Below are 16,552 nucleotides of genomic sequence, written 5' to 3'. Positions count from 1 at the left end.
AGTGGTGAAACAGGTCTGCAGGTGTCTGTCTTTCTCTCATCCTCTCTGTCTTCTCTCCATTTCTCTCTGTCCTATCCAACAACGACAACAATAATAACTAAAAAAAAAATAATAAAAAATGTCTACTCTGTAAAAGGTTTTATCATGGGACTGGATGGTGGTACATCTGGTTGAGTGTGCATGTTGCATTGTTCCAGGACCTGGGTTCAAATTCCCAGTCTCCACCTGCCCACCTGTGGCGGGAGGGGGGTGGGGGAAGCTTCACAAATGGTGAAACAATGGTATAGGTGTCTCTCTGTCTTTCTTCCCCCGCTCAATTTCTCTGTGTCCTATCCAATAAATAAATAAATAAGTAAATATTTTAAAGGGTTTTATAATATGTAGGATAAGTTTCTTATGTTAATGTTAAAATGTAAGATAAATTACAGAAGCTGAATTATTAAGTCAAGACAGGAATATTTTAAAGATTAAGTGAGTTTTCTATAAGAACTGTACCAATTTGTACCTCATAAGTGATGTCCATAAATGCAGTTTTCCAATTTAAATGTTTGAAAGGAGTCTTATCTGCCTGTTAAAATTTACGAAATCTTATGCAGGTTACTCTTGGGGGGGGTGAATAAAATTTTGTCAAAGTGCATGAATAGCAAGAAAAAAATATATGTATATATACACATATATCTTGTTGAGTATTCAGAATTTTAGGAGCTTCAGATTTACTACTCATATAAAATTCAATGCAGGGAGTCGGGCTGTAGCGCAGCAGGTTAAGCGCAGGTGGAGCAAAGCACAAGGACCGGCATAAGGATCCCGGTTCGAACCCCGGCTCCCCACCTGCAGGGGAGTCACTTCACAGACGGTGAAGCAGGTCTGCAGGTGTCTATCTTTCTCTCCTCCTCTCTGTCTTCCCCTCCTCTCTCCGTTTCTCTCTATCCTATCCAACAACGACAACAACAATAATAATAACTACAACAATAAAACAACAAGGGCAACAAAAGGGAATAAATAAATAAAATAAATATTAAAAAAAATTTAATGCAACTTTTTTTTCTATCTGTGTCTTATTAGGTGTCTTGAAAATTACACATGTTATAGGAAAATTAAAGAAAAACTTTACACTGACCTCAGTCAAATGGAGACAGATCTTGGGCAGTCCATATCCCCACTGCCAGTGTCTTACAAAGAAGCTTTAGAGCGCGTGGAACAGAGCAAGGTAACAATGTTTGCAAGTCCTCACTAAGCCTGTGTGGCAAAAGCTACAGGGGATGGGTGGTGGCTCACTTGGTTAAGTGCCATTATCACTATGCAGACTGTGCGCTTCACACCTGCTCCCCAGTAATGGGGCGGGAGGAGTGAAGCAAATCTGCAGGTGTCTATCTTTCTCTATCTCCTCTCCTCTCAATTTCTCTTTGTCCTGCCAAATAAGGGAGGAAGGAAGTAAAGAATGAAGGAAGGAAGGAAGTAAAGAATGAAGGAAGGAAGGAGAGGGGAGAGAGAGAGAAAGAAAGAAAAAAAAAAAGGAAATAAAATGGCCTCCAGGAACAGTGGATTTGTAGTGCAGGCACCAAGCCCCAGCGATCCCAGTGATAACCCTGGTTGCAAAATAATAATAATAATAATAATAATAATAATAATAATAATAATAATAATAATAAGCTACAGGTGGAAGCAGCAAAGAGTGTCAACCACAGAAATCTTGTCTGCATAATTGACTCTCAGACATTTTTAGTCATTGAATTCACTCTCCCAAGATACAGGTTATCCTGACTGGTTGTTCTTTCTAAAGCTTTACCCTTTGTGTTATTTTGTTGTCTGCTCTTGGATCAATGACAGCCTTACTGTCCACAGAGCATTTAATATAACTACTGTCAGTAGTGCTAAAATATACTGCTTATACTGTCACCAAATAATTTTAGGTTTGTTTTTGTTTTTGTTTTTGCATATTTGCAGATGTTTCTGTGCTATTAGGGTTTTGGTGATAACATTCTAAATTGTTTAACATTCACCTCCCAGCAAAAAATTCAGGCAAAGACAAAAGTCCTGAATAGTTCATTGGCATTCAATATAGGAAGTATCATGCATATTAACTACCTAGTTATGGATAAGACATATTAAATTTATAAAAATAAATTCTAGGGATCCCTGTGATGGCACACCTGCTTGAGCATACAAGGTTCAAACCCCCAGTCTCCACCTGCAAGGGGAAAGCTTTACAAGTGGTGAAGCAGTGATGCAGGTGTCTCTCTGTTTCTCTTCCTCACAATTTTCCCCATCCCTCTTGATTTCTCTCTGTATCTGTCCAGTAAATAAGTAAATAAAATAAAATAAAATAATAATAAGGGGCTGTATTTAAGCACACCTGATTCAGTGCACATGTTACAATGTGCAAGGACTGAGATTTGAGCCCCCAAACCCCACTTGCAGAGAGAAAGCTTTGTGAATGGTGAAACAGTGCTATTGGTTTTTCTGTCTCTCTCCCTCTCTATCACCCCTTCTATCTTGATTTTTAGCTGTCTCCAGTAAATTAATAATTTTAAATTATAATAAAATAAATTATAGATTTCTGTCTTTGAAAACATTCTCACTTAGAAAAATTGATTTGTGGTCAATACTTGTCTCTGAAGTTCCAAGTTCACTAGTAATGCAGCAATACATATTAATCCTTACCTGATTCACATTGATTTTTCAAAGGGATTAAAAAGTACATGTAATACTTAAGGAACATTTAAAATAATTAATTGCTTAAGATTAAAATTCATTCATTTGCAAGTTTTAGAAAAATTAAGACATTATACCCTCTCATTCCTTTTCTTTAAGGCCTTGGTATCAAATCTTATGTCAACCAAAGAAGGTTTAGTGAAGCTACGACAAGTCCTCAGATATTTGAGACCCATATGCACAGAACACGATGGCACATGTTTGCTAAGAATCGTGTCATCTTTGTGGGACAAATGGTTGAGTTTGCTAGAAGCTGCTAGAGAATGGGAGATGTGGTGTGAAGAACTGAAGCAGGAGTGGAAATATGTCAGTGAACAAGTAAGTGCTTTATCGCAAGAGTCAAATCTTGTGGTTTCCTAAACACTTCAATAATTTTACTACTTTCACTTCGTTTTTATACAAAAAGAGTGATCCACCTGTATACTTATCTACATTACATGAATAAAAAACTTTTTTATTGATTTAATAATGATCTACAAGATCATGGATAAAAGGGATACAATTCAACACAGTTCCCACCACCAGAGTTCCACATCACATGTAATTTTTTTAACTAATTAATTAATTTTTTAATATTTATTGATTTATACCCCTTTGTTGCCCTTTTTTATTGTTGTAGTTATTGTTGTTGTTATTGATGTTGTTGTTGTTGGACAGGACAGAGAGAAATGGAGAGAGGAGAAGACAGAGGGGGAGAGAAAGATAGACACCTGCAGACCTGCTTCACTGCTTGTGAAGCGACTCCCCTGCAGGTGGGGAGCCGGAGGCTCGAACCAGTTTCTTTACGCTGGTCCTTGCGCTTTGTGCCACCTGTGCTTAACACGTTGTGCTACCACCTGACTCCCACAAATACATTTTTAAAGAGTTTACATCCTAGTGATCTTAAAGAAATTATTGAGGCTGGGCCATGGCACACTGGGTTACATGCACAAAGTACTATGTGCAAAGACCTGGGTTTGAACCCCCACTCCCCACCTGCAGGGGGGATGCTTTACAAGTGGTGAAGCAGGTCTGCAGTTGTCTCTCTTTCTCTCTCCCTGTCTCCCCCTCCCCTCTCAATTTCTCTCTGTCCAATCAAATAAAATGTAAAAAGGAAAAAAATGACCACCAGGAGAGGTGGATTCTTAGTGTTGGCACCAAACACTAGTGATAACCCTGGAGAGTAAATAAATGAATAAATGTATAAGAAAGCATTCAATTTATTTCATTCATTTTCAAATTCATTCATTCTCTTTTGGGTATCAGTTATTTCTTGAAGTAAATGACTGCTTGCCTCATGACTACCAACATAATCAAGACTTAGATCATTTTCATAAGCCCAGAAAGTTCCCTTGTGGCCAGTCCCTCCCATAATCCCCAAGCCCTCCCAGAATTTCCAGGATGTTTGTGACTTTTTGAGTTTTCAAAGATCTTCTGCATTTGAAAATCACTCCTATGACTTCTTGCATCAATAATTTTTTCTTCATGGTCCTGAGCAGTAATTTATTGGCTAATGTGCTTATCCTTTCACTTGTTTGACTTTTTTGAGTAAAATTTTTGTCCTAATAAAAATTATTCTTCCAGCCACTATCCTCCCAATAAAATGATTTGAAGGAGAAAAAAAAAAAAACCAACTCCCTGGGGCCAGGAGATGGTGGTGCACCTGGGTTACAATGCATAAGTACCTGGGTTCAAGTCTTCAGTCCCCACCTGCAGGGGGAAAGCTGTACAAGTGGTGAAGCAGGGCTGCAGGTATCTCTCTGGCTCTCTCCCTCTCTATCTCTTCCTTCCCTCTCAATTTCTGGCTGTCTCTATCCAATAAATAAAAATTTAAAAGAAAAAAAAAAGAATTCCCCTTGTGTTTCACTCCTTAATCACAAACTTTACAGCAAATGGGAGAAACCAAGATAGGAGTTGGTGAATTTTGGAAAGCGGATCCAGAGAATAGGAGTTGGATAGGAGAACTGAGGCAGTACAGATAAGAGCCCTTAGTTGCTTTACTGTTATTGGCTCCTGGTTTCTGTGCTTGCCTAGTTATGAATATCCCCAGGCATGGAAAGCACCCATAAGTGCTACACTAGTTTTGGGATTAAAGCTTACTTCTTTCAACACGAGTATTTCCTTTCTGTGTGTGCTGGTCCTATTCAGTGGGTTGGGGCTGGCAAATACAAAATAACACAGTGAAATATTTATCTCACTCCCTGGTGGAATTATTACTGCCTATCTAAGAACTGGGACTTCTAATCCAACTGAGTGTAAGTTTGAGATGATGGAAAATACAAATTTCATAATGAGCTCCTACCCAATAAATAAATAAAAGATATTTTTTAAAGATTTTTGTCCTTCTTCGTTGCTATATAATATTCCATTATGTATATAAATGATCTATTCATTGTCAGTGAATTTATTCTAATAACAATTAGTCTTCCTCACTGGATTCCACTTCTTTAATAGTAAGCTTTCTTATTAATGAATCTGAACACTATTCCCATGTGTAACCTCCACTGCTTCCTAAATCCCAGGAGGTTTATCCAGTTCTGGATGTTTTGGTGTTTTTTTGTTTTGTTGTTTTGGGGTGGGGTTGGTTAGCAGTAGAGGTACAACTCAATCTTTGTCATAATACCCCAGACCAGTGGGTTCTAGAAGACTTAATGTCAAGGCACATGGATTTTCATAGTTTTTATTTCCTTACCTTCTGCCTTGTCTTATTAAGCATCCAGATTCTTGTTCATTGCTTCTTTTAACATGCTATCTATCATAAATGTACATGACTGGTGTAATACTTGCAATGTCAAGATGCTTGGTTTAATTTGAATTTAAAGAAGGAGAGTTAACAGTGTCAAGAGAGATGTGATAGTTCAGCTGGCTGAGGAGACAGAGGATTTGGGGAGAAACAAAAGGATCTGATTTTCCCTCACTAGTTTCATTTTAAGATCAGGACTCGTAGAACGACAGTTTCCATATTTGTGACATTAGGTCAGATCTGTGTTCTATGCATAGTAGTGGTTTGAAAACAAATAATTATTTCAGTAATTTGGGATGCTTTCTCTGTGGTACGTTTCAAGGTAATTAAGCCTCGGTGTTTACTTTTGGGACACAGATCAGAAGTGAGAAAAAAAAAAAAAGATACCTGCACTCAGGGAGGTGACTCGGTGGTAGATAATAGGATTTGAACTGCTTGAGATGCAGGTTCAACACCGGACAGTACTTGTGCGGGACTGGTGTTCTGCTCTCTTTCTCTCTTTCACATAAAATACATAAATAAATCTTTAAAAATATTCAAAAGAGGGAGTCGGACGGTAGCGCAGCAGGTTAAGCGCAGGTGGCGTAAAGCACAAGGACCAACATAAGGATCCCAGTTCAAGCCCCCAGCTCCCCACCTGCAGGGGAGTCGCTTCACAGGCAGTGAAGCAGGTCTGCAGATGTCTTTCTCTCCCCTCCTCTTTCCATTTCTCTCTGTCCTATCCAACAGTGATGACATCAAGTACAACAACAATAATAACTACAACAACAGTAAAAAAAAACAAGGACAACAAAAGGGAAAATAAATAAGTAAATAAAAATTTAAAACTTTAAAAAATATTCAAAAGAAAAGTGACCTGTAGAAAAAAATTTGCAAATGCAGTAGTTGCCCCACCACTTACCATATTTAGTTTTTATCTGTTTATTTACTTTGATACACCAAGATTTTTGCACTTGCATTATTCCATTGAAGTAACCAAAGAGCTTTGGTGGGTATGGTGTGGAACTATACCCTTGTTATCTTATAATCTAGTACACTACTATTAAGTGACTCATAAACAGTAAATAAGTGGTCTGGGAGGTGGCGCAGTGGATAAAGCATTGGATTCTCAACCATGAGGTCCCAAGTTTGATCCCCAGCAGCACATGTAGTCAGGATCTTTCTCTCCTCCTACTCTCTCATGAATAAATAAATAAATAATTTAATAAATAAACAAACAGTAAATAAATAAAATAAGTTAAGATCAAGGAGAGACCTGAAAGAGAGAGGGACAAAGAGAAACAGAAAGAGAAGACACCACAGCATTGCTCCAGTGCTTATGAAGATTTACCTTTGCATGGCGCTCACATAGGGCACTGGGAAATCAAATATGAGCATCCTTGCCTATAGAGAAATGTTTGGTCTGCCAGGTGAGCTAATTTCCTGGCTCCCTATTTATTCATGAAAAAGGAGGACAGAGAGAAAGAATGAGACAGCACTCTGGTGGTACATGTGCTGCCAGAGAGTGAACTCAGCACCTCAAGCTTCAGAGTCCAGCGCTTTATCCACTGCGCCACCTCCTGGACAACTCCCTAACCTTTTCTTTTCTTTCTATTTGTTTCTTTCTTTATTTATTTAATTTTTTGCATTATCTTTTATTTAGTTAGTTAGTTATTGGATAGAGACAGCCAGAAATTAACAGGAAATGGAATGGGAGAGAGAGAGACCTGCACTGCTTCACCACTTTCAAAGCTTTCCCCCTGCAGGTGCAGACCAGGGACTCAAACCTGGGACCTTGAGCACTGTAACGTGCACTCAACCAGGTGCGCCACCACCTGGCCCCTTCTTTTCTTTTCTTTTCTTTTCTTTTCTTTTCTTTTCTTTTCTTTCTTTAATTTTTTATTTATAAAAAGGAAACATTGACAAACCATAGGATAAGAAGGGTACAGATCCACACAACTCCCACCACCAGAACTTCATATCCCATCCCCTCCCCTGATAGCTTTCCTATTCTTTAACCCTCTGGGAGTATGGACCCAAGGTCATTGTGGGATGCAGAAGGTTGAAGATTGGGCTTCTGTAATTGCTTCCCAGCTAAAGATGGGTGTTGATAGGTCGATCCATACTCCCAGCCTGCCTCTCTCTTTCCCTAGTGGGGCAGGCCTCTGGGGAATTGGAGCTCCAGGACATATTGGTGGGGTTGTCTGTCCAGGGAAGTCTGGTTGGCATCATGCTAGCATCTGGAACGTGGTGGTTGAAAAGAGAGTTAACATACAAAGTCAAACAAATTGTGCACCAGTCATGGACCTAAAGGCTGCAATAGTGCAAGATGAAGAGTTGGGGGGGAGGGGCTCCGTTTTGTAGACAGCTAGTAGGTATATTTTAGTTATATTCCGAAGGGCCTGTGGCTATATGAGTGGTTTTTTTTTCTTTTCTTTTTCTTTTCTTTTCTTTTTTTTTTTTGCCTGAGCCTGAAATCTGATATGTAGGTAAAGCCTAATTATTGTCTGGGGAGGTGATGTCATGGCTGGCAGAAGGACCATAAAGTTGGATCAGGGAAGAGAGTAGCTCCCAAATATGGGAAAGGTGTATAAATATTGTTGATTGTAAACCCCATTGATTTGATGTGATCTAGGGCCCATATTCAGCTTAGGAGCCTATATGACCTCTGCATGCCTGTAGATTCTGCATGCCTGTCACATTCTATGGTCATAAGTAGGAACGTTCCAAGCTGCCCCAATATCAGGACCCATCTTCCTCAGGTGTAGCATAGTATATTGACAGCCTCCCTTCGGAGGATGGAACATTCTCTACCATTGTTGATCCAAGTTGAGGGCAAGGTCCTATGGGGGCCCACAAAGGGGTCTGTTTTGTTGTTCTTGATAGAGATGACTGGTAACAATGGAGAGAGAGATTTATTCAAATTCTAGACCCATCATTTCTGTTTGGGAATCTCAGGACTCCCCGATTAGGGCCCCAACTGATGGGGTGGCCTGATAGTGATTAAAGAGTCATCTTTAAAGTATGCCAGTCTCTTGTCCGTACTCAGCTTTTGCAGTCCTTGCTTTGATGGGGTTAACTTTGGAGTGAGTGAGAGAACTGTAATAGGAAGTAGGTGAGGAGGGTATCTAAGTCTAAGTAGAAACTATTTCATTATGAACTTGATATTGACTCACTACAGACGATTGTGTATTTTTGCTTTCAGGTATATATTTTGCCCTGATTTATGGATACATGAGAACATATGCTCTATCTTACGGGACCTGGTCTATATCTAGGTTTTGGGACTTTGTTAGGAAGTGAACCTCCTTCTTTCTTTTTTTATGTTTTTTTTTTTACACTTTTTTTTTTGCCCTTGTTTATTGTTGTGGTTATTTTTGTTATTGAAGAGGACAGAGAGAAATGGAGAGAGGAGGGAAAGACAGAAGGGGAGAGAAAGACAGACACCTGCAGACCATCATCGCTGCTTGTGAAGCGACTCCCCTGCTGGTGGGGAGTGGGGGGCTCGAACTGGGATCCTTAAGCCAGTCCTTGCACTTTGCGCCATGTGCACTTAACCTGCTGCGCTACCGCCTGGCCCCACCTTTTCTTTTTAATGGAAGTGCTTTGGTAGTGGAGCTCATTCTAACTACTGTAGGGTGTCCCAGGAGGAAAAGGACTTATTTATGAAAATATTCAATAGTGTTTTCTTTCTTTTATTTTTTTCCTTTTCTTTTGCCTCCAGGGTTATTGCTGGGGCTCAGTGCTTGCACCATGAATCCACTACTCCTGAAGGCCATCATTTTCCCCTTTGTTGCCCTTGCTTTTCGACATTGTTGTGGTTATTATTGTTGTTATTATTGATGTTTTTGTTATTGGATAGGATAGAGAGAAATGGAGAGAGGAGGGGAAGACAGAGGAGGAGAGAAAGACACCTGCAGACCTGCTTCACCACCCGTGAATCGACCCCCCCTGCAGGTGGGGAGCCAGGGTCTCAAACCAGGGCTCTTTGCGCCATGTGCGCTTAACCCATTGCCCTACCGACTGACCCCCATAACGTTTTCTTTAGTTCAGAATAGCAGTTCTTTATATTAATCATACATTTGCATAATCAACAGCTGAGAACTATAGGATTGCTCTAGTGCAAGAATAATATTCCCAGTGCTTTAAAGATAAATTTTCTTTCTCTTGAAGGAAATTTCATTTATTTTTTTATTTATGAGAAGTAGGGGGGCGGAGAAAGAGAACTAGAGCATCACTCTGCCATAAGCAATGCAATGACTGAACCTGGGACCCCATACCTGAGGCCCACACTTTACTGTGCCACCTCCCAGTCCACAAAAACACACTATCTCTGCACTGTGATATAGTACTAGGAACTCAGAAAAAGCCAACATAAAGAAAATTACAGTTGACAAGGTCTCTTTCTTGTCCTGAAATAGTAAGAATGTATTTAACTTATTTAAGCTCTCTTTTTTGTTTGTTTGTCTAACTAGATTGAACGAGAAGTAATTATTTTAGATAACCTCCAGGAAGAACTCCCTGAAATTTCTAAACCAAAGGAGGCAGCCACTAAGGAGGAACTTTCTGAGCTGCAAGACAGTTTATGCCAATTTGAAGAGAATGTGGAGAAGCAGCAGCTATTGTTCACACTACTACTTCAGCGCATAAAGAGCATACAGCATGTTCCAGAGAACACTGCAACAATTCCTGCATTTCAGGAGATTATATCTATGCAAGAACGATGCCACCAGTAAGATTGCGAAAAACTTTTTTTTGATTTTTTGTTTTTTTTTATAGCTTTTTGTTGTTATTGTTGTAGTCATTACTGTTGTTGTTACTGATGTCGTTGTTGCCAGTTAGGACTGTGAGAAATGGAGAGAGGAGGAGAGAGAGACAGACACCTGCAGACCTGCTTCACTGCCTCTGAAGTGACTTCCCAGCAGGTAGGGAGCCCGGGGGCTCGAACCGGGATCCTTAACGCTGGTTCTTGCGCTTTGAGCCATGTGTGCTTAACCCGCTGCACTACTCTCTTCTGAAAAACTCTTTAAGGAAACATGCTTAAAAACCTTAACATTTTAAAAACATAAAAGTTTTATAGAATGGCAAATTTTATGATAAGATTAATGCAAGCTTAATAAGAGATGGAAAAGGAAGCATGATTTTTCAGCTTGATATTAATAGGGGTATGGTATGAGTTTTTCTGCTATATTTCTATTTTTTAAAAAAAAATTTACTTACTATATTAGATAAAAACAGAGAAATCAAGATGGAAGATAGAGGGGGCAGAGAGAGAGGCACCTGCAGCATTGTTTTACCACTTAAGAAGCTTTCGTTTTACAAATAGGAACTAGGGCTTTGAACCCAGGTCCTTGACCATGGTAACGTGTACTTGACTAGGCATGCAGCCATCCTATTTTTCTAATTTATTAATGCATATTCATTATAGAACTTTAGAGAATATGAGAAATTATAATGATTAACATAAAAATCCACCACTAAACTTACCACTTAGCAAAAAATTGCTGGTAACCTTTTTTAAACATTTGTTTAATTATTACAGTTATATATCAGAAAAATGTGACCATTGTACTCATCCTTTTTCATATTCTACTGAATCATTTACTGTCATACCTTACTTACTTTTCTCATAAATTTTCTTTAAAATTTTACCATAGGGCTGGAGAGATAGCATACTGGCTATGCAAAAAAGACTGTCATGCCTAAAGCACCAAAGGTCCCAGGTTCAGTGCCCAGCACCACCGTAAGCCAGAGTTGAGCAGTGCTCTGATAAAAAGAAAGAAAGAAGGGGTCTGGCGGTAGCACAGTGGGTTAAGTGTATATGGTGCAAAGCTCAAGGACTGGTGTAGGATCCGGGTTTGAGCCCTTGGCTCCCCACCTGCAAGGGGGTCACTTCACAAGTGAAGTGAAGTGAAGTGAAGTGAAGTGAAGTGAAGTGAAGTGAAGTGAAGTGAAGTGAAGTGAAGCAGGTCTTCAGGTGTCTATTTTTCTCTACCCCTCTCTGTCTTTCCCTCTTCTCTCGATTTCTCTCTGTCCTATCCAACAACGACATCAGTAACAACAATAATAACCACAACAACACTAAAACAAGGACAACAAAAGGGAAAAGAATAGCCTCCAGGAACAGTGGATTCGTGGTGCAGACACAAAGCCCCAGTGATAACCCTGGAGTCAAAAGAAAGAGAGAGAGAGAGAAATACCATGTGAATATGCCCTCATTTATTTAATCAAATCCATAGTATAGAGCATTTTCATATTTTTGTAAACTCCCTTTATTGAATTACTATGCTAGAATCTCTGCCTGAATATGTGATTAGTTCATTAAGAAAGAAGCAGATGAATAAAATCACTGGGCCAAAGGATAGAATAAACATATAGCTTGAGATATGTAGCAGATATCAGGGAAGCTTCTATCTACTTAAAACTCCTCTGCTAATATGGTGACTACATCTGCAGCCCGTTGGACTAGACGAAATTAAGAGGTTAGTGGGATTATCAATCCTTAATAGCCTACCAGTGACTCCATTTATACCTCTGAATTATGTTCAGTTGAACTCAAGAGTTATGTGCTGTAAATGAATAGAGATAACAATTGAAATTTCAAGTATGAAAGGAAGTTATTTGGAGATGGGAGGTTTGGAGAGGTTTCTGAGTCATTAGAATTTCATATAGGTTTATATATAGTCTATAAATCATTTTTAAAAATGGTGCTTTCCTTTCAGGGGAAATGTGTTTTGTGAGCTAGTCAGGATAGTGTGTTAATTGTTGAAATGAGACTATTTCATGGAAGAAAACTCTAAGGAATAATTTTATTTTGATGATATTCTTAGACTTTTTCAGAAAGCTCAAGAAAGTAAAGAAATAATGCAGAATGAAATCCAAGAAAGGCAGTCTTTCACAGAAGAAATAATTAACTTGAAGAATTTATTTCAACAAACTACAACTTCTGTCCTAAATTTGGAATTACAAGATCACCCAGAAAGGGCAGAACAATTTGAGGTAAGTGAGGAGTGAACTAGTGAGTGTGCCCATACAGTCCCAGGACCTTGAGTCCATAGCCCCTGGCACAGAGATAATTGGGTGACTACAGTGGAGTGAGTGGCTCAGGAAAGAAGAAAATGTATGCAAAGGCCCGATTGGCGCGGTGTGGATATGTTAAGGGGCAGCACAAGGACATAGTGAGATGCTAGAGCTCACAGACATTTTGTTGGGCTGAATTTGCACAAGCAGAATTGGGGTACAAGGACATTGCACAAGCACATGACAGGGAAACACAAGAAAGCCACTTTGCACTGCATACAGTGGGAGGAGTTTCAATAAGGTAACTATACCTGGCTGTTTCAGTGGGCCAGTGGGAAGCTGGCCCAGTTGTGGCATACATGGGGTATAAGAGAAGGGGATCTTTGCACAGAAAGGCCTTTTGGATGCTTTTCAGTGCTCTCGGGAACATCTGTCCTCTAGTTTTGTCTTTTAGTTTTACTTGTGCACAAATCCTACCTCAGAAACCAATAAATGAAGATTTGGAAATCATATACTATCACACGTGGTCTCTTGTAACTCTTCCAAGCAAATTTCTCATCGGACCCACAGAAGGGAACTTTGATCTCCCTTCTTCTTTTATAGTTGGTCACAGAATATTAGTTTATTTAGACTTTAGAAAGCAGAGTTGAGACCAGCATTGACCAAACAGTATTTTCCAACACATTTTATTTTAAAAGATTTATCAATGAGGAAGAGAGAGGGAGAAAACAATAGCATCATTGTGGCACATAGGATGGTGGGAATTGAACTCAGGGGCCCATGCTTGTGAGACCAAGGCTTTGTCTTCTGCATTAATGCTCTATCTCCAGGGCCCAAAGAGTATTATTATTTGTTTGCTTGCTTTTGTTTGCTTGTTTGTTTTTACTAGAGCACTGCTGAGCTCTGGTTTGTGGTGGTGCCTGGATTAAATCTGCAACCTTGGAGCCTCAGGCATGGAAGTTTTTTTTTTTGCATAACTCTTCTGTATCCCCAATTGATCGATACATTATAACTGTGTTGTTGAATAAGGGCCCCAGATTGCTCTTGACTAGCTTGTTAGAACGTTTGCTTTAGTATTAATAAAACGTGGTATTTTATTCCAGTAGAGGTAGAAATGTTTTCATTCACAACACTTCTGACGTCAAGTGTGTGTGTGTGTGTGTGTGTGTGTGTGTGTGTGTGTGTGTGTGTGTTACTCTCCCCTCCTATAACCTGGATACCAGTTTACCCTACAATTCAACTTAATTCTGACAATGCTCAGAGTTAGCATAGACCCCACAGGTTAAGGAACATTCCCATATGACAATTCCCACTTCTGACGCCAGTCACAAATTCTGCATACTTGGCATAATGAGGACCAGCTATAATTCACAGGTTCCCAGGAACCCATCCTCAGGTTTGATGATTGGCTAGAATTGCCTACAGAACTCAAGACAATGCTTTGCTTACTGTAAGTGGTTTATTATAGGGGATATATTCCAGAAACAGACAAATTAAAGAGATGCTTAGGCTAAATTATGAGGAAAAGTTTAGTTAGACTCCCTAAGCAAGCTGCTATCCAAGCTGCTGTTCACCAACTCAGAAGCTCTCCATATCCCATCATTTAAAGATTTTATGGAGCACAGTTGATTAAGTCATTACCTTGGTGATAAGTTTAACCTGCAGTTCTCTAACCAAGTAGTTTTCTCTGGCAACTAGCCCCCATTCTGAAACTATCTGGCTCCCCCCCTCCCTTTAAGAGTTAGGTAGTATGGAAAAGACCTGTTATAAATAACAAAGACACTTCTGAATATAGTGATTTCAGAAACTGCCAGAAACCAAGGATAAAGTCTGAGTATATTTATATGTATCATACAGTTGCTAAGGATCATGAAACAATTTTACTTTAGTGGTAATAGGCAAAGAGGATATTTGCAAAAGTTACATGTGTACTTATCAATCAAGACATTTGGTTTTTAGTGCTGAAAAAGGACACTCACTCTGACTCACAGAAACTTTCTCACAGTAGCAGTCCTCATGGGAAGCCATTTCTGTGTAGCTCTGAATGAAGCTTTGTACTCCTCAACTAGATAAAAATAGGATGACACTTACACCTGAAACCTATTATAATAATCTGAGTGCCATTGTTCTTTAACTTTCCCTCTCTGGATTTGTTCTCTGTAGAGAATCAGGGAAAAGAAAACAGTGACACGTCGTGGAGTCATTCAAAATTGTAGTCATTTTTCAGAGTAGTGACTCAGTCCATTAATACAAGTAATGCTACTACACAGTCACTGTAGAAACAAAACAAGTCTCCCAAAGCCACTGTGAAGTCGAGAGGTATTTTTCCACTTAATCTTTGGGAAACTTTCCCAAACAAATGAGTTTCTCTTTTATAATTAGTGCAAGAGGACCTAGATCAGATTTTGTCTCTAGGCCACAACCAATAGGCTATTTGTTTGGTTTATTTTATCTCCTCAGACCCACATTCTTTGCATGGAACTGGAACCCTCCCTTTTGATAGATGTTGAGCTTTGCTCCGCAGTCTAATTACATGAAAGCAGACACTTCTGTTTCAAACTCAGGACTTTTAGTGGCCTTGAATCATTGTGATGATAATGTAGGAAGTAGAAATGGCAACAAGTTAATAACCAAAAAAAAAAAAAAAAAAACCTTCTTTGAAACTTCTTTGCTACTTACAGCCTTTTAGGTCAAGACTGCAACAGAGATAGAATTAAATCCTGGAGGGACTTTAGAAGCAGGAGATGTTGTAATGTCTTTTCAGGACAATGACTTGACACTGAAGAGATAGCCAGTTTAATTCTTACAAATTAGAAAGCATCAACCTACTAACCTGAGTATCTCTCAGGCTTAATCATCTTGTCTCAATAGTGAGGTTTTGTCATGCAAAGTTTGCTCATTTAAATCTTAAGGATGTGCTACCAAGCTGCTTTCAGTTTATAGTTGAACTTTTCATCCCATCCTGTGAGTATTGAAACTCATTCTTTCTGTATATTTAGGAGCTTCAAAGCATCCTGAAGAAGGGAAAGCTCACTTTTGAGAATATTATGGAAAAGCTGAGAATCAAGTATTCTGAAATGTACACTATAGTCCCTGCAGAGATTGAAGGCCAGGTGGAAGAATGCAGAAAAGCTTTGGAAGACGTAGATGAGAAGGTAATAATAATAATAATCTTTGTGCTAGTGTTATTATTTATGGAGCTCTCAGTGAATGTAAGATTTAACCAGGTAGTAATTTTGTGTATCCAGTACTGAAATGAGGTGGCTCTTAAGAAGTGGTGTAGAAGAGAATTAGATAATTGTTTATTTTCTGTGTTATGATATATCATTTTACTTGATTTAAAAAAATAGAGTTATGTATTATCTTTCACTTGACTTTTTTAAAACAGGAAAACCACTTAGAACTTGGATGTGAATAATACTTTAAGCATATTCTCTACGAACATTTTGAAATTGCAGCTAAGATGAATAAATATGGAAATTGTGAGACTTACTAGTGTCTTTCTAATAATGGTATGGTAGCAGGATTGTTATAAGGCATACCTCAATGTTCATATCTGTTAAATTCAGGTTGGAAGAAAGGACAGGGAATGTTCTATAGAACTGAGGACTTGGGAGTCTAGCAAGTCAATTATTGGGTTAAAGCAGCCTGAACCCAACAAAACAAAATTCTGTCTAGCATCCAAAGAACCTTTGCACTGCTTTTTGAAGCATAGACTACCTGTGATTTAATAAATCAAATATATATTGAATGTATAAAAACAGACTTCAAACTTAATTAACCTCTGACGTTTTTTTTAAAGAAAATTTAAACCTGTGCAAAAAAAAATATGTTAAGTTCCTATAATAAGAATAATTGATTTTAAATAATGTATTATTCACTTTATCTTAAAAATAATACTGAATGCTTTCTGAGAAATGGAATGTTGTTATTGGGAATAATTTATGTAAAAGTTTCTAAGGATGTTCATTAGTAACCAAAACAAGTCTTTTAATTTTCATGTTGAAATTTCAGCTGTACCTTACATACTTAGATGTTTAAAATTTTTACTTGGATTTTTATTTCCAATTTCAGTATCACTTTATGGAACATTGATTTACAGGATTGTGGCAGGAG

General features: G+C 38.6%; 1 protein-coding gene across 12 annotated transcripts in view; it reads left to right on the top strand.

Annotated features, from left to right (window-relative positions):
• The window catches only part of SYNE2 (spectrin repeat containing nuclear envelope protein 2), a 429,917-nt gene that overhangs the window by 244,962 nt on the left and 168,403 nt on the right, over positions 1-16,552 (top strand). For all 12 annotated transcript variants that reach the window (XM_060174850.1, XM_060174845.1, XM_060174844.1 and 9 more), the window contains exons 50-54: positions 1,066-1,210; positions 2,815-3,033; positions 9,892-10,148; positions 12,247-12,415; positions 15,436-15,591. In XM_060174850.1, coding sequence (XP_060030833.1) covers positions 1,066-1,210; positions 2,815-3,033; positions 9,892-10,148; positions 12,247-12,415; positions 15,436-15,591 — 946 coding nt within the window. The remainder of the gene's footprint in view (positions 1-1,065; positions 1,211-2,814; positions 3,034-9,891; positions 10,149-12,246; positions 12,416-15,435; positions 15,592-16,552) is intronic.

Source organism: Erinaceus europaeus, chromosome 16, assembly GCF_950295315.1.
Source record: "Erinaceus europaeus chromosome 16, mEriEur2.1, whole genome shotgun sequence".
Lineage (NCBI taxonomy): Eukaryota > Metazoa > Chordata > Mammalia > Eulipotyphla > Erinaceidae > Erinaceus > Erinaceus europaeus.
The sequence above is the reverse complement of the archived record's forward strand: the minus strand, read 5'-3'. Positions and strand labels throughout refer to the sequence as shown.